This window comes from Desmodus rotundus, chromosome 3, assembly GCF_022682495.2.
Source record: "Desmodus rotundus isolate HL8 chromosome 3, HLdesRot8A.1, whole genome shotgun sequence".
Classification (NCBI taxonomy): Eukaryota; Metazoa; Chordata; class Mammalia; order Chiroptera; family Phyllostomidae; genus Desmodus; species Desmodus rotundus.
Window position 1 is genome coordinate 2,070,099 of NC_071389.1, and position 25,147 is coordinate 2,095,245.

At 58.1% G+C, this 25,147-nt stretch overlaps 1 protein-coding gene across 1 annotated transcript in view; it reads left to right on the forward strand.

Annotated features, from left to right (window-relative positions):
* Positions 1-14,675, forward strand: part of AJAP1 (adherens junctions associated protein 1) — an 84,918-nt gene extending 70,243 nt beyond the window's left edge. Inside the window, exons 3-6 of the mRNA XM_053920612.2 lie at positions 2,371-2,458; positions 4,431-4,673; positions 6,380-6,510; positions 13,631-14,675. Of these exons, the coding sequence (XP_053776587.1) occupies positions 2,371-2,458; positions 4,431-4,673; positions 6,380-6,452 (404 nt within the window). The 3' untranslated portion in view covers positions 6,453-6,510; positions 13,631-14,675. The remainder of the gene's footprint in view (positions 1-2,370; positions 2,459-4,430; positions 4,674-6,379; positions 6,511-13,630) is intronic.
* Positions 14,676-25,147: the final 10,472 nt, after the last annotated feature.

Consider the following 25,147-nt stretch of genomic DNA (forward strand, 5'->3'; position numbering starts at 1 on the left):
CACCATCATCACCACCATCATCACCACCACCACCACCATCACCACCACCACTATCATCACCACCACCATTACCACGACCACCATCACCACCATCACCATCATCATCACCATCACCATCATCACATCATCATCACCATCATCATCATCATCACCACCACCATCACCACCACCATCATCACCACCATCATCACCATCATCACCATCATCACCATCACCAGCTCGCTTCCCATCACAGGAAGCACAGGCACAGCATGAGCTCACAGTTTTCAAGGCAGCATGGTGGTCTCCGGAGGAGGCCAGAGGGCATATGTGGATGGAGGGGGAGGGGAGACTGAGCAGCCCTTTCCTCTGGTTGTCCATTGACAGGGTCGCCTGCTTCAGCCCCTCTGTCCACAATGTCAAAGTTGAGTCTCAAGTAAGCTGGGGAATAGATAGGGATGACTGAGGCTAGTGGACACTCCATCATTGCTGAGGTTGAGGGTGGGCCCTATGGCATAAAGTTAAGCCTGATTGGCCAGCAGGTTGGGCGGTCCTGGAGGAGAAGCCAGGCTGTCTCAGAGGCTTACCGCAGCTGCCACAGACTGTGCACAGGTGTCTGGGAAGCCACTGGCCAGAACCAGCTGTGAACGCTGCCACTATAAATACTGGGCACCAGCATGGCCCTTCCTGAGGGCACTGCCTGAGGGCAATACCTGGCACTGCCTCGAACACCGTCGGCGCTCAAACCTGTTTTTTTTTTTTTTTAAGATTTTATTTGTTTATTTTTTGAGAGAGGGGAAGGGAAGGAGAAAGAGAGGAAGAGAAACATCAATGTGTGGTTGCCTCTTGCACACCTCCTACTGGGGAGCTGGCCACAACCCAGATGTGTGCCCTGACTGGGAACCAAACTGGTGACCCTTTGCTTCGCAGGCCCGCGCTTAATCCACTGAGCTGGGTAACAGATGAAAGAATGAGGGAGGCCCGTGACATCCACGTCTCTTCCCAAGTCTTCCTAGTGGTGCTGTGCTGTGTGTGTGGGATGGGAATTGCTCCCGACACACACAGAGGGGCCGACAGGAAGAGAAGGCTTGTTCTCTGGTCACGCCAGCTTTGCATCGCTCATTAGCAATGCTTGCCCACCCCCTCCCCACCAGGTCACATTCAGCAGAGAGCTAACAGCCGTTTGGAGACTGCGTCTTTCAGAAATGTCACACTCTGAAACTCGCCACACTGGGACCCTACACGTGTTGTTTTCACTGTAGGACCCGCCGGGGACCTTGGGTGGGATGGGTGGGCCTATGCTAATGGACGTCAGGATTGGACGCCAGGCGTGGGGAATGACAGGTGCTCAGCTGTCTCAGGTGAGATGGTGCAGGGTTTCAGCACGGCCGGGGGGCGGGGGGAGAGCGCCCACAACTGCAGAGGCCTGCAGGGCCCATCACGGCCTTTCTTACCTGGCCTTTCTCCCAGTTACTGTTCTTGCTCACAGCAGGATATGTGGCCAGAGCCCTGGACCTTCCAGGTGGCCATACTGACCAGTGGACACCGCCAGGGGTGTCCCAGGAGGGATGTTACAGGTGTGTCATCAGGAGGAGTAGAGCCTGGTGGAGGTGGGGCGGGAGTGGAAGCTGGAGATGGGCAGGGGTGGGGTGGGGGCAGAGGGAGAGCCTGGAGAGGATGCCCATCTTCTGCAGGTAGGCATGCAGACAGCTCTAGGCTGGGTTCTGCAGTGGCCAGTCCTGTCCCTGTGCTGCTGTCCCCCTGCCACTATGCAAACTCACACGGAGCAGGGCCAGACCACAGAGCTTCCGCTGGGCCTGGCCTTCTACCCCCTGGAACCTCAACTGGCAGCGACCTTGTTGGAGAATGCCGGAGAGCAGAAGAACTTTTCCGAGGACCCGAGAGCCCCTGAGCCCGCAAGTCTGTCTCCCACCTTCCCAGCCTTCCCAGTTAGTCCTGGGCTGTCCCGGCTCCTCCCGGGCCAGGCCAGGTCCCCCTCCCCCAACCTGCCCCCGTGCAGGCCACCTGGGTGTGCAGAGCTGGGGAACAGAGCTTACCCAGGGTGTCAGGAGACAGAGCGTCCAGGGCTTACCTGTGCCAGGTGAGGGGCTCTGCAGGTGCAAGAAAGGATGCAGCGGCCCATAAGCCAGGTCACGGCTCAGGGACCGAGAAAGCTCTGAGAAGGAGGGAGCCGGGGCTGGGGTGTCCTTCCCTGGACTCTAGCACCTGCCCACACCGTATGTGGCGAAGGCAGGGCCTTGGGGCCTGGGCTGTCCCCACGCCGCTGTCCACAGCTACGCCAGCCGGGGCATGTGCAGGCTGTTCACAGACAGGGCCGGGTTGCTGGGCCCCTGCTCCGCCCCTCACACCGAGCCCCCTCTCTATTCGCAGGCCTGGCCGTCCATCAGATTGTCACCATCACCGTGTCCCTCATCATGGTCATAGCTGCTCTGATTACAACGCTTGTCTTAAAAAACTGGTAAGGATCCTCGGCCCTCTGGTCTGCACACGGAGGTGATGGGGTCCCCCGGCCCCCGCCCAAGGGATTGTTTCTCTGCCGTCCGGCCATGGGCGCCCGCGAGCATGGCCGCTCAGCAGGCGCTCTCCACAGAAGGCCAAGGAGCCCGGCATCGTGACTTTGGCGGCAGGTGCCTCCTTTTTCTCATATCCAGGTGCCTTTGGACCCAGGGCCCGACCCCTCGACCCCTTCGTCTTTATTTCCTAGCAGCAGCCCGGGCGGGGGCCATGCCTGCCCCTCATGGTCCCTCACGCCCCTTGCTGTCCTGGGCTGTTCTGGGCTGTCCCGGAGCCGGTGCTGGCCCCGCCTCCCCTCACCCCGCCTTCCTCCCTCAATAAGCTGCCCTGTGTCTGCTGAATTAGGTTACTGCTGTGCTCCAGGCGGCCTGTCTTTGCCTATTTCCTCCTGGAAATTGGCCTATTTTGAGGTCGGCCTTGCCGGGTGTACACACCTGCTACACCCCTGGGAAAGCGGGGAGCTGCTGGGTGACCCCCACCTGCCTGCAGCCCCTCCTCCAGCCAGTGTAGCTCCTTTCGGCATCAAAGCCTGAACTCCTTGGCAGAGGAGCTTGCCCCAGCAGTGCCCTGCTGCCTGCAGACACCGGTAGGAAATCCGCCAGGGCTGACGGGCCGGAGCTGCCCGAGCACCCGCCAGCAGAACGGGTGGAAAGCCGGGGTCAGCCAAGGCGGACAGGGAGGCTCCGTGCTGAGCTCACATAGGCTCTCGGTGCCTGCAGCCGCCTCTGACGGCCAGCAAGTCCGGGACCCTGGGTGTTTTCTAGACAGATGAGGAGGACGGATGGCCCTCAGCCTACAGCAGGCTTCCTGGGTAGGGCCAGACCCCGTGCGTGGATGTGGGGCCCCCACATTGGCTGAGCATCCTGTGGAAGGAAAAACCCCTCTCCCGAGGAGGCCATGGACTTGTGACCCGCTATGTGGCAGACAGGCTGCCAGCTCCCTCTCGGTTTCCCCACAGGGTTGGGTTAGCGGCAAACCCTACTATAGCCCTTTTGTGGAGATAGCCCAGCACTGGGAGAGGGGGTTCTGTGACTGGGGGCGGGGGGCGGGGCTGGGCTCCAAGCAGCAGGGGTGTGCCACCACTTACAGGGGGCGGGTTCACAAAGCCCCCCCTGCAGCCCCTCGGGGGTCATCAGCTCTGAGCATAGAGGGGAGGAGTACAGAAGGGGAGCTAGTCCCCCAAAGTAGGGGCTCCCCAAATTTCCTCATAGCCGCCCTTCTCCAGGGGGTGGGGACTTCCACCCCCACCCCACCACCCCCCGCTTGGAAATTGCCAGAGTGACACCCAGGAATGGGAGGTCTCTCTGATCGCTACTTCATCTGACCTGTTGGCCCACAAGGACTAGGGCCACCCGGAAGCCTGTGTGGCTCAGGGGAACAGGGAAATGAGGCAGATCCCAGCAGGGCACAGTTCTCTCCACAAACCCCATTGGGGTGAAGGAAGGCGGGGGAGGGGCTCCGACCTCAGAAAGGTCCTCAGAGATAATTGTGTGGTCGCTCTGGAAATGGATGATCGGGCCGCCCCAGACTGCACACAAAGGTCCCCCCTTGGGGACCCACCTGTTTTCATCCTGTCGAGGCATTCGGGGGGGTTGGGGGGAGGACCAAGTAACACCAGGGTCCTGCTGGCTGACTGATGTTCTTTAGCCAAACAAAGCCTCAGCTCTGGGTAGGAGAGCCCGGCCACACCCCTGACGACCCTCCCTGCAAAATGGACACATTGAAAACCCAAATTTTACTTAAAAAAAGGTGCTGGGAGCTTGACTGCGGTTGATCGTTCTGAAGAGGCCGGGAGTTGCCCTCTAACACTGAACGGCATGTGACGGATGCCTGGAGACAAGGCCGTGCGGCTTGGCCGCTGTTTGCCATGCCGGCCTCGGCCTGCCCCCACCCCACCCAACGTCCCTCTCTTCCAGCTGCGCCCAAAGCGGGAACCCCCGGAGGAATAGCCACCAGCGGAAGATCAACCAGCAGGAAGAGAGCTGCCAGAACCTGACGGACTTCACCCCCGCGCGGGTGCCCAGCAGCCTGGACATCTTCACGGCCTACAACGAGACCCTGCAGTGCTCGCACGAGTGCGTCCGGGCGTCCATACCCACGTACGCCGACGAGACGCTGCGCTCCGTGGGGGAGTACAAGTCCACGTTCAACGGGAACCGGTGAGCTCGGGCGGGGCATGGGCCACCCCTGGGCTGCCAGCACTGGGGGCTCGGCAAGGGTGCGGGGCTGGGGACAGGTGGGAAGCACCCTGCACGGGTGTCTGAGGGTCCGGCAGGTGCTCGGGTAGACAGGCGCACAGACAGAGGACACGGTGGCAGCCAGGACCCCCATCCAGACCTGCACCTAAGACGCCTTCCTGCCCGGATGCCCCATGGCGGGCGTCCTCACCTGGAGCTCAAAGCCCGTTCTGTAGCCCGTCCTCCCGGAGGCCAGTGGCCCCGATCAGCCCTCCCCGGCCAGAATCTCTGAACCCCACCGATAACATGTCCGCAGCGCATCGAGCAAAACTATCAAACATCAACCAGACTCCTGGTTATTAAATGCTTTTTTTTTCTTTTTATTAATCACGTGCAATCCTTTAAAGAGGACACAGCCCTGAAGCCTGGGAATACTCCAGAAACCCTGAGTCAGCTTTGGAAGGTTTATCCAGAATTAGATTAAAGCATCAATAAGCTATTTTTTTTTAAACGGGCCTACACTCATGCCTCATTTTAGAAATTAAAAAAAAAACCCCGCAACAACTTCATCTTCAGAGGAAACAGGTAGGACGGTTTGCAGGCCGCTGTCAGGAAAGGCCAGGCAGCGGGGATACTGGCCGAGGCGCTGTGAGTGGCTCCCCCCAGAACCAGGTTGGGGAGACTCGGGGTGACTTTCCGCCGCAGGGCCCGTAGTTAGCACAACCTCGTCTGGTCCGTGAGAACAGGGCCGTCCCTGAAGCACCCGGTGTCCCCACGTGGGACCACCTTCCCTGTTGTGTGCAAGGCGCCCCCTTCCCAGGGGAGGAGGGTGGAGAGGGGAACGCTCAGGACCATCCTCCCAAATGCCGCTTTGCCTTCACTCGAGGCCGCTGGGGGACCGTGCTGGAGGCTGCACCACCCCCGCCTCGCAGCGGGACTGGCGGGGGGATTCTTCCTCCCTGCTGCCACGTGTGTGTGTGTGGTGTGGATGTGAATCCTGGCCAAGCCACGCATCAGCCTTGGGGGGAGAGGAGGTGGCTGTGGGTTGGTCACCATGTCACCTTGTCCCATGCCCTGCCCCTGTGTCCTGTGCCAGCCCTGTGCATGGCTGGGGGGGCGGCGGGCCATAGCTGGCATTCTTACGCCCTGGCGAGGAAGTATGGGATGGAAAAGGCTCTTGCTTTCGGCCAAAGGTAGCGCTCTGCCGGCCCTCATTGGCCTTGAGGATTGCGAGCTTATTCTCAACGGTGACAAAATATGGGGACAGCATTTTGGAGTCAGGCCCTGCCCTCTTATAAAGTGTGACAATGCAGGTTGCGTCCCTGTGCTCTCCGGCAGAGACCCTGAGCTTTGTGCTGGCCCTGTGATTGAAATACTAAAATCCAGAGGTGGCCCAGCAGTGCTGGGACACTGGCCTCCCGGCCTCCACCCCGAGCCCTCCTGTGACTGGTCCCTCAGGCTCTGTGTCCTCCAAGGCCGCCCAGGGTGGACAGGGGATTAGCCAGCCACAGGGAGGGCGAGGGTCTCTTTTTGCCCAAGGCTGGTGGGTCCTAGCTAAGCACCACCTTCCTGGGCGGGGTTGGGGGGCGGCTTCTTTGTGTCTGGAGAAGCCGGTTCCTGCGGCAGGCCCGTGTGGCCAGCCGCTGGTCTGGAGTGGCCGTGCCAGCCCGCCCTCCCGCCCCCTGCAGGCCCTCCTCTTCCGACCGGCACCTCATCCCCGTGGCCTTCGTGTCTGAGAAGTGGTTTGAGATCTCCTGCTGACTGGCCGAAGTCTTTTTACCTCCTGGGGGCAGGCCAGACGCCACGTGTCTGTTTCATGGTACGTACCCCTCCTTGCGAACTTGACTCTCCTCCCCTGTCGCCTCTATCCCCCTGCCCTGTTCTCCCTCTGGGAGAGCGAGGGGCCCTTCCTGCGTGGCCACACCCGGGGTGGAATTCCAGCGTCATCACCTTTCTGAGCAAAGCTGGGGTGGGGGGTGGGCTGATGCACTCTCTGCCGCACCTGTTAGAAATGCCCCCACATCCCAGTGCAGGGAGTGACCGGTACTCAGGCACCCTGACTTGGACCTGGGGTCGTGTCTGTCAGCGTGTCTCCGTCCCCAGGGAAGGCCACTGTTAGCAGGCCTGAAGGGCAGGAAAAACCAGTCCCGGAAGCCAGCGGTCCAGGCGGCGGCTGGGCGGAATTGTAATAAAAATTTGAAATATTAAAATAGGAGATAAGAAGGAAAATGACAAAGAAAGAAGACATCAACTAATTTGAAGTGGGCCCGGTACCAGAGCAGGACGGACTTCCCACGCTCTGCTGGTCAGGAACATTCGCCTTCCTTTCAAGGGTATTAACTTCAGCGCTGATGTCAAATTGCCTCCTTTCTCGTGCAGAGCGCCCCGACAGCTCAGCGTCTCGGCCCCCTGGCTGCACTTGCCGGGCACAGCCAGTGTAGGCAACCCCGGGCTCAGGGTCTTTTAAATTTGCTTTTCTTTGGGGTGCTTGTTTTTCTAAGGATCCCCATTTTGCTCATCCAGAGAAAGCAGCTTCCCCCCATATACTCCTTCTGGACGTGAGGTCAGATCCCTTCCTTGAGCAGGGACCCCGATTTCTAGGATGGTTGTCAATAGTGTGTTTTCTCTCTCTGCTCACCTTCTGCTATGGGGACTGAACGGGCAAAGCCATTGTCAGAGTGGGGGACAGGGCCCGAGGCAGGGAGGGGTCTTCTCGGGCCCTCACGGGATGCTGAGGACTCAGCTCACAGCCCTTAGCTGGGGCCCGAGCGGCCAGCTGCCCTCAGAAGTAGGAATGGATTGGTCAGTTCCTGGTCCAGGTCCTAATGAATAGCGTGTTTGCTCCAAATTAAATCTCCAGCCCTCCCTTCCTGTCCCGAAGCCAAAACGACCTGCTTAGCGTTATGTTCAGCCAACGGGCGAAGACATGTAATTAGGTTAGAATGGAAGGCGAGCCCCCTCCCAGCACCTTCGCCGAGATTGTGCAGAAGGCAGGCAAGGTGCATTCTGTCCCCATAGTCAAGGGCCAGGTGCGCCGGGCATGACCCGGCCGTCAGAAGCCTGTGCCTTTGTCCCCCTCGAGGAGACACCTCATCAAGGCCACAGGGCACTCCCTTTGCTGCAGCCAGACTGGCAAAGGGGACCTTACTCATTAGCAGAGGAGGTTGCACCTGTCTCTGCGTGAAGCCTCCGTAGGCCGGCCCCGCGATGGCCGGCATCTTCTGTTAGGATTCCTGAAGGGCAATGAGAACATCACACCTGGGCGATGCCGGCCCGTGCGTCCAAGACCTCTGCTCCCTTCCTCCTCCAAGGCCTGAGGGCCCACCTTTGGCAGACATGACTTTGGCCTCGGGTAGCCCCACCACAGGACACTTCCCTAATGCAGACGTTCAAATGGCATCACGTGGGAGGACTCCGACGTCTAGGAACTCGTTCAAGTTCAGTCCTCCCAGCAACCCCATCTGCAGATGAGAAAGGGAGACCTGGAGGGGTTAGGCTGTGTGCCCAAGGCCCATCCAGCTGTAAGAGGTGGAGCTGATCAGCCCCAGGCCATCAGGCTCCCAGAGGGCAAGGCATCTAGGCCCCACCTTCGAGCTGTGCCCCAGCCTCCTCCTGCTGTGCCCGGAGAGCCGTCTTGGGAACCTGCTTACAGAGGGAGGGGTCCCTCCATGTCTGAAGACCTGGACTGGCTCGTGGCAGATCCAGGTAGACAGAGGATCCAGGTGGATGGCTGGGGAGGTGAGAAGAGCCCTTGGGACTTGCTGGCACCCGGCCACGCCTAGCCACCGCGCCTGTGGACGCCAGGCAGAGGGCGAAGACCGGGAGGGCTCCACGCACCGCCTTGTTAGCCCCTGATAGACGTTTAAAGATTCTGTGGCCGTGTGTCGGGCAGACCATTTATCACTCGTGGGGAGGAAAACACGAGGAGGCTCCGTGTCCCCGAGTCTCGTAATTAATGCCTGGACATGAGCGCGAGCAGAGGATAACCAGGAAGATCTCTCCCATTCACCAGGGTCCTTATTACCCCTTAAATAAATAGCAATTAACACTGAAACATTTAATTAAGGCCTGAGAGCCGGCGGTGACATTTATCTGTGGCATAGCTGCTAAGCCTCTGCAAATGTGTTTCTGATGACGCTGTATCCGTTTGTCACCACGCCGCCTGGTCTGCTCGCGCTAACCCGTGTGCCCGTCTGGGACCCAGACGCGGCCAAGTTTGCCTCCCCCGCAGGCGGGCGGGCGGGCGGGCGTCCCAGCCGGAGCAGCGTTCGCTGGGCCCCTGGACTGAGCCTCTGAGGTGGATTCCAGCAGAGCCTGGCCGCATAGCTGCCTCCATGGTGTAGCCCACCGAATGCCCAGGACAAGGCACAGTGAAGTCGGTGGCCTTCCCCCTGCCAGCGGAGTGACCTCAGACACGCCTGCCGCTGGCTGGTGGGCTAATTGCCTGTCATTTTTTGTACAAGTAAACTTCAAAAAAGCTCACCAGCGCCCAGATCTTTCCGCTGGCCAAGGCCACTTCATCCCAAACGGAGCCGGAGACGTAATGAAGGCATCCATCATGCGGAATTACTATTTTCAACAGCACGCTGAGGACAGAATAATAAGAAAACAGGAAAAGCACCTGAGCCTCACCGCTTTGTTCTAAAAAACCACACAAACAGAATCACCAGCTTTTGTCATTCGAAGGGACGCTTTTTCCAAAGCAACATGCAGACGCTTCTGGAAACCATCAGTCTGAGCTGAGAACCAAGGAAAACTACCTGGCACAAGGGGAGTCCTCGGGACAGCGGCCCTCTCGGGTGGGGAGAGGCTAGCCGGTGGCCACAGTGCTCCAGGGTGACTCTGGGCTCTTGGTTTTGCAAAAGCAGACTCTGCTCATGAAGCTCACAACCCACCGTGTGGCTTGCAGCCAGTGGGGCCCGGCGAGCCAAGACCCCCTTCCAGGCAGCAGGGGCCACTAGTTTCCCCAAAGTCAGAATTGACCTGGATCCCCAGCTCAGACCAGCAGGCAACACATGGCCTCCTTTTCTGACCAGGAGCCGTGTGTGGACGCCTTCCTGGGTGTCCCCCAGCCAGGCCTTCCCGGGCTCTCGGCGTCTCTCTCCCACTGGGCAGGTGCACGTCCCTCTCCCACCCTCCTGAGGTCTGTGCCCAGCTGACAGCCTTCAGAGCAGAAAAATCAGACTCCCCCCAGGAGCCGAAGACAAGCAGCAGGGTTTGGGCAGAAATGTAGGGCGGGCCTGGATGGGAGGCAGCCTCGGCCCCTTCCTCCCTGTTGGGGTGACTCGGGGAACCCATCCATCTCTGCAGGAATCCAGCGTTGCTCTTTTTTTTAAAAAAAAATGTATTTTATTGATTTTGCTATTACAGTTGTTCCAATTTTTCCCCCTTTGCTTCCCTCCACCTGGTACCCCCATTCCTTGCAGCAGTCCCCCCTTAGTGTACGCCCATGGGTCGTGCATGTAAGTTCTTTGGCTTCTCCATCTCCCATACTATTCTTAACTCCCCCTGTCTATTTCACACCTACCAGTTATGCCTCTTAAACCCTGCACTTCCCCCCATTCTCCCTCTCCCCACTGATCACCCTCCACGTGATCTCCATTTCTGTGATTCTGTTCCCGTTCCGGTTGTTTGCCTAGTTTGTTTTTTAGATTCAGTTGTTGATAGTTTGTTACCATTTTACTGTACATAGTTTTGATCTTCTTCTTTTTCTTAAATAAGTCCCTTTAACATTTCATATAATAAGGGTTTGGTGATGATGAACTCCTTTAGCTTTACCTTGCCTGGGAAGGTCTTTATCTGCCCTTCCATTCTAAATGACAGCTTTGCTGGGTGGAGCAATCTTGGCTGTAGGTCCTCGCTTTTCATGACTTTGAATACTTCTTTCCAGCCCCTTCTTGCCTGCAAGGTTTCTTTTGAGAAATCAGCTGACAGTCGTATGAACACTCCTTTGTAGGTAACTGTCTCCTTTTCTCTTGCTGTTTCTAAGATTCTCTCTTTATCTTGAAACTTTGTCAGTTTAATTATGACGTGTCCTGGTGTGGTCCTCTTTGGGTCCAAATTGTTTGGGACTCTCTGTGCTTCCTGGACGTGTATGTCTGTTTCCTTCACCAAATTAGGGGAGATTTCTTTCATTATTTTTTCAAATAACTTTTCAATTTCTTGCTCTTCCTCTTTTCCTTCCAGCACCCTTGTGATTCAGAGGCTGGTACATTTGGAAATGTCCGAGAGGCTCCTTATTCTATTCTCGTTTTTTTGAATTCTTATGTCTTCCTGCTGTTCTGGTTGAATGCGTATTTCTCCCTTATGTTCCAAACTGTTGTTGGAATCTTGGCTTCATCCCCTCTATTGTTGGTTGCTTGTGGGTTTTTCTTTATTCCACTTAATGCAACCTTCATTTCTGCCTGGGTCTTTTTTGTGCTGTTGCCGTACCCAGTGAGTTCTGCGAGCATCCTGATCGCCAGTGTCTTGAGCTCTGTATCTGATAGGCTGCTTATCTCCATTGCATTTAGTTCTCTTCCTGGAGTCTTGTTCTTTTATTTGGGCCATGTTTCTTTGTCTCCTCAACTTGGCAGCCTCCCCATGTGTTTGTTTCTGTGTATTAGGTAGAGCTGCTTTGACTTCCTGTCTTAGCAGCGTGGCCTATTGCAGAAAAGGCACCTGGCTGGATGACTGTGGCTTCTCGGACTCCTTGCTTGTCCGACTTCCACACAGCTCGATTTTCCGATGAATCCGGATGGTGCTTGTTTTGTAGTCCAGTTGTAATTTTTGCTGTACTTGTGCACAGAGGCAAAGAGTGTTTCCCTACGCCTCCGTCTTGGCCGGAAGTCTCTTAATCCGGCATCGGTGGGTTCAAGGAGACAGATGGCTGTCCCCCCAAAGCAAGAAGAGCACAGTAATGGACAATCGAAGCAGGTGTTTCTCAGACACCCAAGGCCGCCTCCAGGAAGCCTGTATACAGCCTAAGTGAGGTGTTCTTTCCTCGAAGTCCATGGGCCCTCAAGCTATCTTCTAACTGAAGATTTTCACTAATTTCTGACTGAAATTTAGCATTTTCCTGGGTTGCGGGTTTGGTCCCCAGTCAGGGTGCATGTGGGAGGTGGCTGACCGATGTTTCTCTCTCTTTCTCTCCCTTCCTCTCCCTCTGCCCACAGCTGGCTGGGCGGGTGGTCCGGGCAGCGGCCACTCGCATGTGCTGTGCCACAGCACGGCTTCCCAGCACTGCTCTCAGAATGGCAGGTCAAGGCTCAGGCATGGGGCTCCGCCTCTCTCTTTGTCTCTGAGACGCTGGGTAGAGGCAGACTCCTGTGGGTTAGCAAGAGGCTCCCGTCCCCCATTGCCATCGGTCATCCCCCTGGGAGGCCCTCTGTCCATCGATCCTTGACACCTGCCCACCCCCCTCCAGCACCCACCTGCAGGCAGGGGCTGTGGCCAAGGCCACTCTCACCTGGCACGGATCTCCCTCTCTGAGCCAGGCACACAGCTGGAACCGGACGACCCAAAGGTGGGCCCGGCAGGCACCCCGTGACGCCTGGGGTGACGCATGGGTGACACACACCCAGATAGAAACCACTGCCGCTCCTCCTATAGCCAAGAAGTCGTAGAACCGGACTCACTAACAGACCGAAATGAAATGGAGCCTGTGTGTAGGGAAGGGGCTATGTCCACGAAGGACTGTCCACAGCCACGTGAGGTCTGCAGTCTGGGTGCCGTCGGGCATGTGGGAGGCGGCAGACGATGGAGAGGTGAGGGGAGGGGTGGGGTCAGTCATGTCTGGAAGGACCCAGGAGCTGGCATCTGAAAAGCAATGAGGATTTTTAAGCAGGAAAGTGCACAGCGACATTGGCACGGAAAACCCCCAAGGGACAGCTAGCCGAGGGGACGTGCGGGAGCAGCCCCTGTCACCTGGTCAAGGTCGGAAGTGAGCCTGGGCAGTGGCTCCCTTGGGAAGCTCCCTTCTTAGGGCAGTGGCCATGCAAGGACAGGGTGCCGCTGGTCACCCTGCTGGGACCATGGACAACAGCTAAAACCAGAGGCAGCCCCGGTCACCGGAACTGGCTGGATGCTCATCAGGACCAGCTTTTAATTTTTTTTAATGTGTTAAGGTTGTGGTAAGATGTAGGAAACATAAAACTGACCCTCCTGACCAGTTTTAAGTGCCCAGCTCAGTGGCGTCACCACCGTCCCCTCTGGAACTTTCCACCTCCCCGGACTGGAACTCTGCCCCATTGCACACCAACCTCCCGTCCCCACCCCCAACCCCTGGCTCCCCATCTACTCTCTGTCCCTGTGGGTCGGACTCCTCAGGGACCTTGCCGAAGTGGGACTCGGCAGCGATGGTCTCCACACATTTTAACGCTCAGAAAATCTGAGTGAAGGTAGACATGCCAAACGGACCTTTCTCTCTGTTTTAATTACTTCACTTTTCCAACCACCACTCCCCTCAAATCCTAGAAATTGGAGGAGGTGGGTAGGAGTGGGTCACAGTTAGAGCACAGTCCCCAGGGCGGTCTGACCGGGTGTCCCAGCAGAGAGGGTGATCCTGCAGGGCCACCACACAGGTGACAGGTGACATTTGGAGGGAGAAGGCAAGGTGAGGCAGTGACGGGGGCGCCACCTCCGTCCCCGAGACCCCAGATGGGCAGGGGTCCCTGTGGGCCTGGCGACCCCAGCCCCCGCTCCCGGTGCAGGGGCGGAAACGGCTTCTCCATCAATGACCGTGACTGACACCAGGTCCTGGGCCTGCTGCCTGCCCTGGGGTCCCCGGGGTGTGTGTCTGGGCACCGTGGGACACCCTTCCGTGCTGAGGACATGTTGGTGTCAGTTAGCTGGGAGCCCAGTGGCTGGGCTTTGGTTGCGGAGGCTCTGAGTGGCCTCACAGACTCACCCTGCCCTCGGTTTGCTGCCACGTAATCTCTTCTTGTTTTCTTTCCGAACAGGATTCCGTTGGTGAACCTGTACAAAATTCAACTCAATTACAAAAACCTAAAACTAAACTCTCTAAGGGGGAGGTCCCCGCACCTACCACTTCTCTTTGCCGGTGGGGAACTCGGAGCAGGACGCTATAGGCCAAATATATTTTTATAAAGATGCTCGCGCCTATGGGGGCCTGCCTCCTCCGTGCGCTCGGGAGAACGGCAGCGAGGGACGCAAGCGAGGACCTGGAGACGGCGAGGGACGCGGACGCCGCGACAGGGACGCCTGGGATTTGTGCCGCGATTCTGAACCTGTGCCAATAATACCACATGTGCCATGTACGGACCCGGAAGACGTGGCTTCACGCCGAAGCCGAGAGAGCCACGCGTAGACGTCTCCCAGAAAACAGGGGTGGGAGTCTCTTCCGGTAGAGTCGCTATTTCTGGTTAATCTCGATGTATATAAATCTATAAAGATACACACACACACACACACACACACTTTTTTGTACTGTAGCAATTTTTGAATATCTTCAATGTTCCTTTTTAAAAATAAGTGTTATCGGTGACAAACCCGACTTATTTAACATGCTTAGTATGAATGGAATCAACCGGTGTTTTCTACTGTGCAAACTCACGCACACGCCACACACCGTCTCACACGCAGGCACACACCCAAACCCGCAGGCGTGTTCGAGCGTATATACTGGAAATGCAGCCCCATGAGTGAGCACACTCCTTCTGGTGACCCGGCATCTCGTCGCCATCCGTCCGGGGGACAGCCTCGACCCACCCAAACAGGCCCGCAAGGGACACGCCCTGCCTTCGCTAGCCGTCTGGTGATGGCGCCAGACGCGCGGTCTAGTGTCTTGGGCCACGGTGAAGAATGTCGTGGTTTTGTATACATACTTATATACATAGATATATATACACACACATAAATACTATCTTTTCTGGATTGGTTGTCTGAGGATGCTACCTAAGAGCCGTGTGCGTACTTATGTAGCCGGCTGCACACGCACGGGCCTGAGCTCCGATCGGGTGGGCGGCGGGGTCTTGGCCATCTTTGTGTTATATAAGCGTAGATCGAATTAAAGACATTTTCCAGTTCCAGAAATTAAAGGGATGTATCCCTACCACGTGTGTGCGTCTGTAAGTGCGGAGCTCGGGAACCGACGGACGAGGTCCCCGGGGGTCTGGAAACGAAAAGCTGGTGTGCGAGCCCAGCCGGGCGGCCCCCTGGGTGTGGCCTGCGCTCCTTTCCCACGCATCTGTGGACAGAGGTCTCCTGCTTTTTCTTGAGCCCAAGGGTGACTTTGAGTCTCGGGGAGACTGTGGCAAACACAGTGTCTCCTGTGGGTTCCCGCTGGCCAGAGTCTGGGTCTTGCCCCCACAACTCCCCTGGGGAGCTTCCCCGTGGAGACGGCACTGTAGGCTGCAGCCTCATTCCTGAAAATCCCACCCACACACAGTGCATTTGAAACACTGCCCTCCCCCAGGTGGGCGACCCCCCTATGAGCCCCCCTTATAAACGTGTTGCCGGAGGGGCCACCGTGTGAGATGGGGGCGCCACCTGAGGGCCTCGGCCTTGTCAGAGAACATGCCCCCCTCTGGGGCCCCAGGTCCCCTGTGCTTGGCTGGTCTCCTATAAACGGCCCTCCTGCAACAGCGATCTCACTGGTGGGGCTCTCGGACCAATCCAGTGCAAAGGTGAAAGGTCGGGCAGACGGCTAACCCTGCACCCACTTCTTGGCTGGGCTCAGTCTCCCTCTGAAACACCTTGGAATGTGCTAGAAAAGTTTGTGTTTGCAGCTCTTGAAATGGGGAGGGCGAGCGATGCCCACGGAGGGAAAGGAATGTGTGTGGCCCACGGGGCCAAGCTCTGTCCTCGTGGCGTGGCTCACGAAGTTGGAAAGTCGGTTTGCTTTTGTTTTGTTTTTCTGCTTTTGGTTTTCCCGTTTTCCCGGAAGCTTTGGCACATGTGGAGATAACACAAATGTCCGTCACTGACCGGGTGGTCTGCAGGCTTCTGGGACCCCCCGGAGGGCCAGCCCTCACAAAGCTCTTTTTGGAAGTCAGCACCAGGCCTCCCTGACCCAGGTGAGCCCGGCTTGGCGCGAGCACGAGGCCAGGGCCGGCTGCATCCCCAGGCCGTGGAGCCCGCCGCTCTGCTCTTTGGCCCTGAGCTGCAGGGAGCCCAGGCGGGAAGGAGGTGGCAGCTTGGGGACCCTTGTCCCTCGACAGCGGGAACCCGGGATTCCGAAGGTGCCTCCGTTCAGTATCCACCACTCACCTCCAACTCCAGGCCGCGGGCCACTCACTCTCTGGATGCCTGAACTCTTTCTGGAGTGCCATTGACACCGAGCCATGGAGAGAAGCTCTTCCACCATCCCCCTGCCCACACACTGTAGGGGCCAGCCTAAGATAACAGCCCCCCGACCCCCCACCCCACACACAGCCCCTCAGGCCCATGCTCAGGGCACGGCCTGGGACACACAAACAAGCAAGCAGCGGCCACGCCATGCCACGCCACGCCACGCCACGCCGGCACACTCCCCACTGGGAAGGCCCGTTCTGTATGACGTCTGTCAGAACCGGTCAGTTGGGGGAAGGCTACCATTTCAATGCACGGTGATCGAGGGCGTGCAGGTAGAGATGTTTCATTCTTTTAATGGTTTCCTGGAAACATCTGGAAACGTCACCTCTGGACAAGGGGAGAGTAAGTGAAGGGAGCAGGCTCACACACCACGGCCCACCGCAGTGAAGTCTATAAAACGAAAGCTTGGGAAATCTGAAACCAGGTGCTGAGTCACAAGCCCAAATCTGTTCCCAAACCCGCTTCAGGGCCTGAGGAACCTGAGCTTCCTCGGCCCCAGGCAACGCCCTGGGTCGTCAGGTCCCCTCTGCCCGGCTCTCTGGAGTTGAGAGTCCCATAGCATGTCCCCGCGTGTCCCAGTCCCCGCGTCCAGCGCCCTGCCCTTCCACTCGCTTTAGCTGCCTTCTCCCCTCAGGAAGGCACCCGAAGGAAGGGCGGTGTGGTTTGGTGAGATCCCCCCATTTTTGTCCAGCTCTGTCCCCTCCGGCAGCGACTCTGAAGCCTCCCCATCTCGGGCCCCCGGGTAGCGTTCCCAGCCCACCCGGGGACCCCCAAAGCTTTCTGAACGCCTGGGCTTGGCTTTGGGAATTCTGTACCAGGAGGTCAAGTCCACATCTAGGCTCAATCCTGTCTCATCTTCAGGAACTTGAGGTCGTTCTTACTTGGCTGTCGTAATGGGTGTAATCACTGTTGTTTACAAATTCCGAAGGCCTCAGGGAAAGGTTTGGGGCAGGCAGGCCAGCTTCCCGACCCCTCCCCCTGGGCCCGATGCCAGCTGAGTGCCCACCAGCCGCTCTTCCACCATCCCTTGCTCACACCCCGTGGGGGGAGGGCAGGGCCCCTGTGGGATGGCCGGGGTTGTGACGATTCACCATTAGTGTCTTCCTTGCATGGAAAGGAGAGGCCACTTAGGAAGCTGTTTTCTTCCACATGCCTCTGGTCCTTCCCAATCCCAAGTTTCGGGTGGGGGGCTCCCAGATAGTCCTCTGGGTCCTTCACGAGCACTTTCAGCCTAGACACCTGGACTCGGCACCCTCGCCAGCTGTCTGGATCCAGCCAGCGGGAACACAGCTGCAACCAGGCAGTGATCTCGTGGTTTCCGGGCCCTCCACCTCCTCCTCACAGCTCTACCACCCTCTCGCCACAGGTCCTCGCCCCGTGGGCCTTCCTCCCAGCTTGGCCTCCGGGACTCCGAGCCTGGATGCCACTCCCACGTGGTCGCACAGTGAGAGATCTGACCCTTTTGCCTCCTCCTGTCTCTACTTGCTTCAGCGGCCCACGGCGACATTCCATTGTTTTTGCTTCTCGCCCCACACAGTCTGCTCTCCTCTGTCGCTCAGGAAGCTGGGCTGACCCGTCTCCAGGAAGCTGAGAGGAGCAGCCAGGGCTGAGGCTCAGGCCGGGACCTTCACCCTTGCACAGCCGGGCTGGGCCAGGCCTTCCCCCGGCCTCCAGGACGCAGCCGCATCACTGTAGACCTGTGCGGTGTCCGCATTTCAACACCGTCTCCCTCCTTCATTCGCGAGTCTCAGCGTCCCCGGGGCTGTCTTTTCCCGATTTCCACCATCAGCCCACAAGTCATGATGGGAAAAGATGCTGAGACCCTGGAGTTCTGTGGACATTCTGGAGCCAGCCTCGTTCCACCGCGTGAGTCCTGTGAGAACACGTCACTCGTGTGCGGGTAGAAGAGCCACAACTCTGGGTCCCTGTCACTCGCTGGTCATCCATCCACAGCCCATTCCGTAGCCGTGATGAATGCCCACATGTTGGTGATATGGCGACCCTGCTCTGTGGGAGGCGGCAATCAACACAGAAGCAAACGAAACAACTCTCTGAGGGCTCGGTGGTAGGAGAGAGGGCGGGGGGGGGGTGGGGAGTCATCTTCAGGTCCTGGTCTCCTGTCATCTCCTGTTGGGACATCTCTTGTCTACCAAGGGTTTGCCTGGGGCTGAAGGGAGCAAGACAGCCTTACTCCCGCCTCCTGGGTTAAGTGCGGTCTGGTGCCAAAGGGGGGGCGTCCTGGTCATTGCACAGTCCTGCCTGGTTTTCCACAGAGTCCGCCTGTGGGTCTAGGGAGGAGTGCTGTCTCTGCCCCCGGGCCGCCCCAGGCACATGCCACAGTCGAGTCGCCCTGAGGTCACTCAGGACTCCAGCAGGACAAAGGAATTCGAGGACAGAGATGCAGCCCCCCCGCCCCCCGCCCCGGAGAGCACTCCTTCCTCGTAACAAAGGCAGCTGCCTCTCAGAAGTCACCCTCCACACTCTTCCCGTGCATCGTCGACACCCCGAGCCTATAAGTGAGCAGCCCTTCCGAAGCAGGCTGAGACTCCCGTGCTCTGGGAGCGGGGTGGCCGTCGGTCAGCTTGCCCTGCCGCATTATTTTGGGTCGTCTGTCTGTTTCCGACGTGAAAGCACGGCCCAGGTAAATGAGCCACACTCGCCACCTGAGGGTCTCTGATCCTCCTCGCTGTGTTTCCTGCTATCGGCTCCCTCCCTCCCCCGCTCCGAGCCAAGACATGGGTGGCAGCGACCCTCCGCGTTATTGGGGGGATGGTTTCCAGCCAGGTCTCAAACGAGCAACGAGCAATGCTGTCAAACGTGCCACCAGCCCTTCCTCCCAAACGGGGAGGAGCATGGTGTGCATTTTGCATTTGAATGTGAGGATTGGGTAAACTGAGGCATAGGCAGAGGATCATCATATTTGCGATCTCCCCAACCACCAACCAGAGAGAACCACTGACCTCAAATGATTCTAGAAAGATCTCAGCCAGCAGGCACACCCCAGCCAATCTCCGGAGTTCAAGTGGGTCGCCCTATGAACAGCAGGTCCCCGGGTGAGGAATTTAACTCCGTGCACAATCTCCCTTTACGCCAAACGGCCGGTCACAGCCTTTGACCCCGCCCCTCTGGAGGGGGCGAGCCAGCCCTGACCTGCTCCCTGTGCCCCGCATCGCATCGGGTCTCACTTTGGCTGGGGGGTGGGGCTCAAACCGAGGGCTGCCGCGAGAGGGAAGGCAGTGAGCACATGGCACCGGGGGACAGATGACGCGGGAGTGGAGGTTGTTGAAGGCAGCGCTGCGAGTGTGGGGCTCGTCCCCACGGACTCCCAGACACGGCACCCGCAGCCACAGGACCACACTCCGCCCTCGCAAACCTACCACCCACGCCCGACTGTAAGGACAAGTGAAGAGATTGGCTGGCTCGGTTATCTCGTGTCCACCGCAGCTGAAACACCTAAGCCTCCGCCCCCGCCCCAGAGCTCCACAGCACCCCCGCTGGATGGGCTCCCTGCACGACGCACCCAGAGCAGCGGTGCGGAGAAGGGAGAAGGCAGCTTTGAGTGAATCCGTGACTGAGTCGTCCAGGGACTAGCCTCCGCGTGTGAGGCCTGGTGTCGCCTGGGCTGCCCGGGCCGTCTGGGACTCCCAGGTTGGAAGGCACCGAGGGCAGGGGCAGTTTGGACAGCTAGTAGCCCTGGGGGGAGGATCAGGGAGTCTGTCGATGGCCCTGTTCTCTCTTTGGCGTGCGTGGGAGCCAGAACACACAGGTACCACGGATAGCATCAATTCGATGGGGCCCGACTGTGAGCCAAGAGAGCGGCTGAGACACCCCCGGGGCCGACTCAGCTCTGGCCAGTGTCTTCAGTCTCCCAGTAAAACATCTGCTGAGAGACATGCGGCAGGAGCCACCACAGAGAGGTTCGGATCGTGGGAAAATCTCCCTGGTCGAAGTTAATTAGTTTTGTCCCAGGTGGTCTCCCTCTTAAAGTGGAATCCTGTAGGGACCTGGGTCTTCAGGCATAAATCCATACCCAAATATTTGCAACACCAAATAGCTTCATTCCTCTGTGGACGGAAACCCAGCTGAGTGGCCGGGTTGGCTTTGGTAGGATTACTGAAAGTCTGCAATAAAGTCGCTGGTGTTGGGGTTTGGCGGACTGTCAGTAAGTGCCGGCCCTCTTGAATTCGGCAAGGTATTGCTGCCAGAGGGCTGGGGAGAACGCCGGCCATAGGAGGGGCAGCACGAACACAGGGCGGTCCAAAGTTCTGTGCCTTGGCCCCTCGCGTGCCATCACGACTTGGAGCCACTGCAAGCCCAGGGTGGGGCCCCCAGTAACCACCTCAAGTCGTTCCTCAGAACCCTGCACAGGCCAACAGCCCTGTACCAACCTCCCGCCCCCCCCTACCGTGTCCCGAGGGAACTGTCCCATCCCTCTCTACTCTTCAATCATCCCAAGCCAAAAGCGACAATTCCAGACCCATGGGGACACCCAAACCTGATTTCCAACCTTCAGGGGACTGAGTGGAGGAGGAGGGAAGGGGTCTGCTGAAGTCTTAGGCTGCTGAAACCCACGCAGGGGTAGCAGCCAGCCAAGACCACTGTTCCTGACGAGGTTTTGTGTAGCAGCTGCTGCCCCTGAGAGGACCCCTCCCCTTCTGCCTCCAAGGTCTTTCTGGGGCTGGGCATCCACTGGGACGACCTCTTGCTTATGCATATGGATTCCTGACACTAGCTTCTGCGACTGCCTACAAATTCAAGGTCAAAGCAACACGAGAACTTCTTCTTGACGGTCTCATGCGTAAACATGAGCCCACGTGAATTCTGAAGGGCGGGGTCCTCGAAGGTTCTAACAGTCTCGTGCTGCTCCCACGTATCAGCTGCGAGAGGTCCGCAGGCCACGGGCTCCTGGATCTGACCCGCCGGGACCCACAGGCACATTCTGTCTGTCGGTGGGTTGCCACTCGCATCCGGGTCGTCTCCTCTGAACCTGGAGGGTGAACGGCCCTGAGCAAAGCTGGTCGCCGGTCAACTGACCACACATTTCGCCCTGCAAGATGAATTTCCAGCCCAGGAGGACACGGAAGGGCGTGAGGCTCAGCCAACATTTCGGAGCCTCTGGGCGGATCTGTGAGCTCGGTGGGAACGCAGCCCCAGGCCGGCACCCACCCAGCTGGGGAGAGGGAGGCCTGGGGACTTGTAGCATCTGGGAGTGAAACTTGTGATTTGAGGGGAACGTGTGACCAGTCCGGGGCTTCAGAAAATGTTTTCTTAAAAAGCAGAGGACCCCCCCTCCCCTCTTTTGCTGGCAAGTCCATTGGAGTCACTTCCTCCTCTGCCCCTCCCCGGAGAATCACGGTGGTGCTGCCAGAGCGCAGACCCGGTTCCCCTTCCGTTAAAACCCTTTAGTTGGGACTCAGAGCAGCGGCGACGCCTCGCGTGGACTCGAAGGACCTCGCTGCCTCGGTTTGCGTAACTCTGGACTGACGTGTGAGCGGCAGTCCCCTTGAACGCGAGTGAGACCCACACAGGGCCACGCTGGACTCGGAGGAAGGGTAAGGCCGTGCATTTGGTTCTTTCGGTAATTTCCCACTTTTTTTAGGGAATAAGTGTTTACTGAAAAACATGTAGAAAATACCAATAACCAAACAAAAAGGAAACATCAGCAACCCTTCAATTATTGTTTAATTCAGTGGAAACTGCTCATTAAGTGCCGACCCAGTGAGGACATGTGGCCCTGTGGTTGGCACCACTGATGAATCTGGCTGCTACGTGTGCTTTATTACAAAGAAATCCCATTAGCGTCTGAATGCATCTTTGCCAGCTCGGCTTGTCATCCACCACACTCGTCATGGGTCGTTAGCCTGTCTCTCTGATGTGCTGGGGAAGGCGGCCGGCCATCGGAGCATGCTGCTTGGCCACCACCAAGCACAGCCCGTTGGGCACATCTGGGCACTGCGGTGGCATGACCGGTATAAGCATCCAAATGACCGGCTGAATTTTTCACAGGGGGGCCCTATCCGAGAGCCACGGACCTCAGCAGTGGAAGGACACGTTGCCTGCTTGATGTTCCTAGTGCAGTAAAGCCACACTGAGCTCACCAGCTGTCACTCTGTGCCTGGAGGAGCCCACTTCTCCCTCCGCCCCACGCCCCCCCACCAGTGCACCCACGGACCCCGGACACGCCCAGACCACGGCCCTGAAGCGTGGTGCCCGTGGGTAAAGGGCCAGCAGGGCCGCAGGGGGGCCTGTTCTCACGGTTGTGAGCTGGGTTTTACTTTTCCTCTCTTACGTCTACGTAGAGAAACTGGGCATATTCTTATCTCCCTAAATTATTTTCTGACACAGTCAACTGTTGACTGTTTACATGTTTACAAGGAGCACCTGATATTTTTCAGCAGAAGAGTGAAGAGCTCTCTTTCGGGGTTAGACCGGAATCTCTCCCACAGCTGTCCGTGCGGACATATGTAGAGATGACCTTCTCCGAAGAGTCGAACTACCGCGCTTGACTGTGTGTGTTCTCTACACGCACGCCAGGGTCACGTCTAATTAAGGCAGGTGACACAGCATATGGGGGCGGGGGTGGGGGCTGGCTGGGATTTCTGCAGAGCTGAACCTTTATTCTTGGTTTTTTAAAGGTGATTCTGTACTTCGAAACTGTGTACTTGGAGAACATTGTAACTGCGGCGCCTACATTAACTTTGCTATGTATCGTTAGTACTCTGATGTCGGCGTTAAAAACAGCATAATGTGAAAAAAAGGAGAAAAGAATCGCCATGAGTGCAGCCGCGGCCTCCAGTGGACTTCATTTTTCAGCTGCCGCTTCCTTATTTTTTAAACAAGGGTGCCCGAGACCGACCGGAAGGACACGGCGTTCGTGTTTCTGTGCCACGGCCCCAGAGCCTGCCATGTACACCCCGCGGCTCCGTGGTCTCCAAGCCAAGGCTTCCCCGGGTTCACAGCTCAGGAAACACTTCCAGGTCTCTGTGGGCGGGTCCCGGGTTGGTCGTCACTGAGTCTGCGCTAGCTGGGGCGGCCCTGCAATGCGTACTTGAGACCAGAACTGTCCCCGACGGCTTGGGGGACTCCCGGGGCACTTTCATGGGCAGATGGAGTGTCTGCAGAGACCCTGCTGAGGGGCTCGCACCCTGGGTGGGAGACGCACCCATAGCTCACGAGTGTGTGCCCGGGCCGAGCAGGGGCGTCCATGGGGCCCCACACGGGAGGAAGCCTATTCTGGGGGCCTTGAAATGGACCTGCTTTCTGCAGAGGGAGCTTGCAGGTAGGCCAGGTGTTGCCCACCCAGGACACCGGCTCTGCCACGGGCTGGCTCCCAGGGCTGACCCCGGAGCATTCCCTAGGTCAGCTGCTCCATCCAGGCACAGTGGGGCTCCGGGAAGGGAAGGAAGGGTGGGCTCCCTGCCTTGTTTGGCTTTTTATCCGTTTTTGCTTTTCACCCTGAGTTATTGGTTTGCGTGGCTGCTGGAATAAAGTATCACAACCTGGGTGGCCTGGAACGACAGACATTTATAGTCTCCCGCTCCGGAGGCTAGCAGCCAAGGTCAAGGTGCCGTGGGACCCCGCTCCGTCTGAAGACTCTGGGCAGGACCCGCCCCCGCCTCTCTCCGGTGCCTGCTGGGTCCTTGGCCCGTGACAGCCTCACTCCGATCCTCACATGACATCCTCCTGTGTGCGTGTCTGCATCCAAACTTCAGTTATTTGTCCCTCCCTGGTTATTAGGACGCCAGTCCTATGGGGTTGGGGACCACCCTGCTCCAGCGCGACCTCGTCTTCACTTATTACATCTGCGACGACCCTGTTTCCAAGTAAGGTCCCATTCTGTGGTCCAGGAAGTGAGGGTTTCAACATGCAAATGTGAAGGACAGATTCACAGAACACGGGGAATCAGAGATGCCATCACTAGTATTAAAACCCGCCCTCTTTTCCTTCTTTTGTGTGTACCCCAGGGAAAAGTGGGGGGCTGGGGGCAGGTGTCCCGACAGCAGCTGTGGGTGCAGACACGCACCTCTTCTTTTCCTTTTCTGCTCCTGGGACCCCTTCATTCTGTCTCACCTCTGCCCCGAAGCCCTGAGCTTCCCGTCCAGCTCCGGCACCCCCTCCCGCACCCACCTCGTGTCCCCATTGGGCGGCTGCGTGGACAAAGGGAAGAGCTGTCCACACCAGGGCTGCACCGTGCAGAAAATCTCCAGCCTTCGAGGCTGGGGCTGTGCAGGCTCACGGTGTCTCTAGGAGGGAGGCAGGAGGCAGTGGGGGAGTGGGGGTGGGGGGTTGATGATGCTGGAAGCTGCCCTTCCCGGAGGTGCAGCCAAGTCTGGGCACCCTGCCGTGGGGCTCGCAGCTCTGCTCCGAGGGCCCCGGGGAGCTCTCCGTGGGGCTGGAGGCGCTGGGCCCAGTGCTCTGTCTCCCTGGACTCCATCCACTGCTGTTCTTGCTCTAGAAGAACCAGTGTCCCGACACGCTGCTGACCGTGTTTGCGCCCACCACCCAGGCTGTGGCCCCTGAGACACTTCTGCACAAACAAGAGCTTCTGGAAAACAACCGGGTAGTGCGTTCTCGCTAATGACACGGAAGGAGCCGCGCACACAGCCCAGACGTCCCAAGGCCCATGGGCCACCGCGGGCTGGTCTCCCGTAAACTGGCAGCCTGGGTGGCGCACTCCTCACCAAAGCCACTGGGCACGGAGCGCTCCCCAGGGTCCAGGAATGCGTTCCCTTCGTTCCGGTAAAGTCCTGCATGAGGGTGGCTCACTCTGTGACCTGCGTTCTCTCATGCCCACCCCACGTCCACAGGGGACCCGAACATTAGCCCAGGTCACTTTGGGTCATGGGGAAAATAATGATGAAGCCCTGACGTGGGCGTCTGGCTGAGCTCTGTCTTCCGTGGGAAAAGGAGTCATGCCACGGTCGCTCCAGAGTGAGGCAGACACCTGGCCCCCCAGACCAGGCCCTGCTGGGCTTGGGCAGCTGGCACTGGGTGTGAGCGAGGGGGGGTGTGAGTGTCCCTCCCCAGGTCCTTGTTTGATAACACTGTGCAGAGAAACAATGAGAAGCTCTGAGGCATGCTGCTCACTTTGGGATTGAATTACCACTTAAATCCAAGTGGCGTGGGCAGGGGGTAGAATGAGATTAGGTCTAGCTGAATTTCAA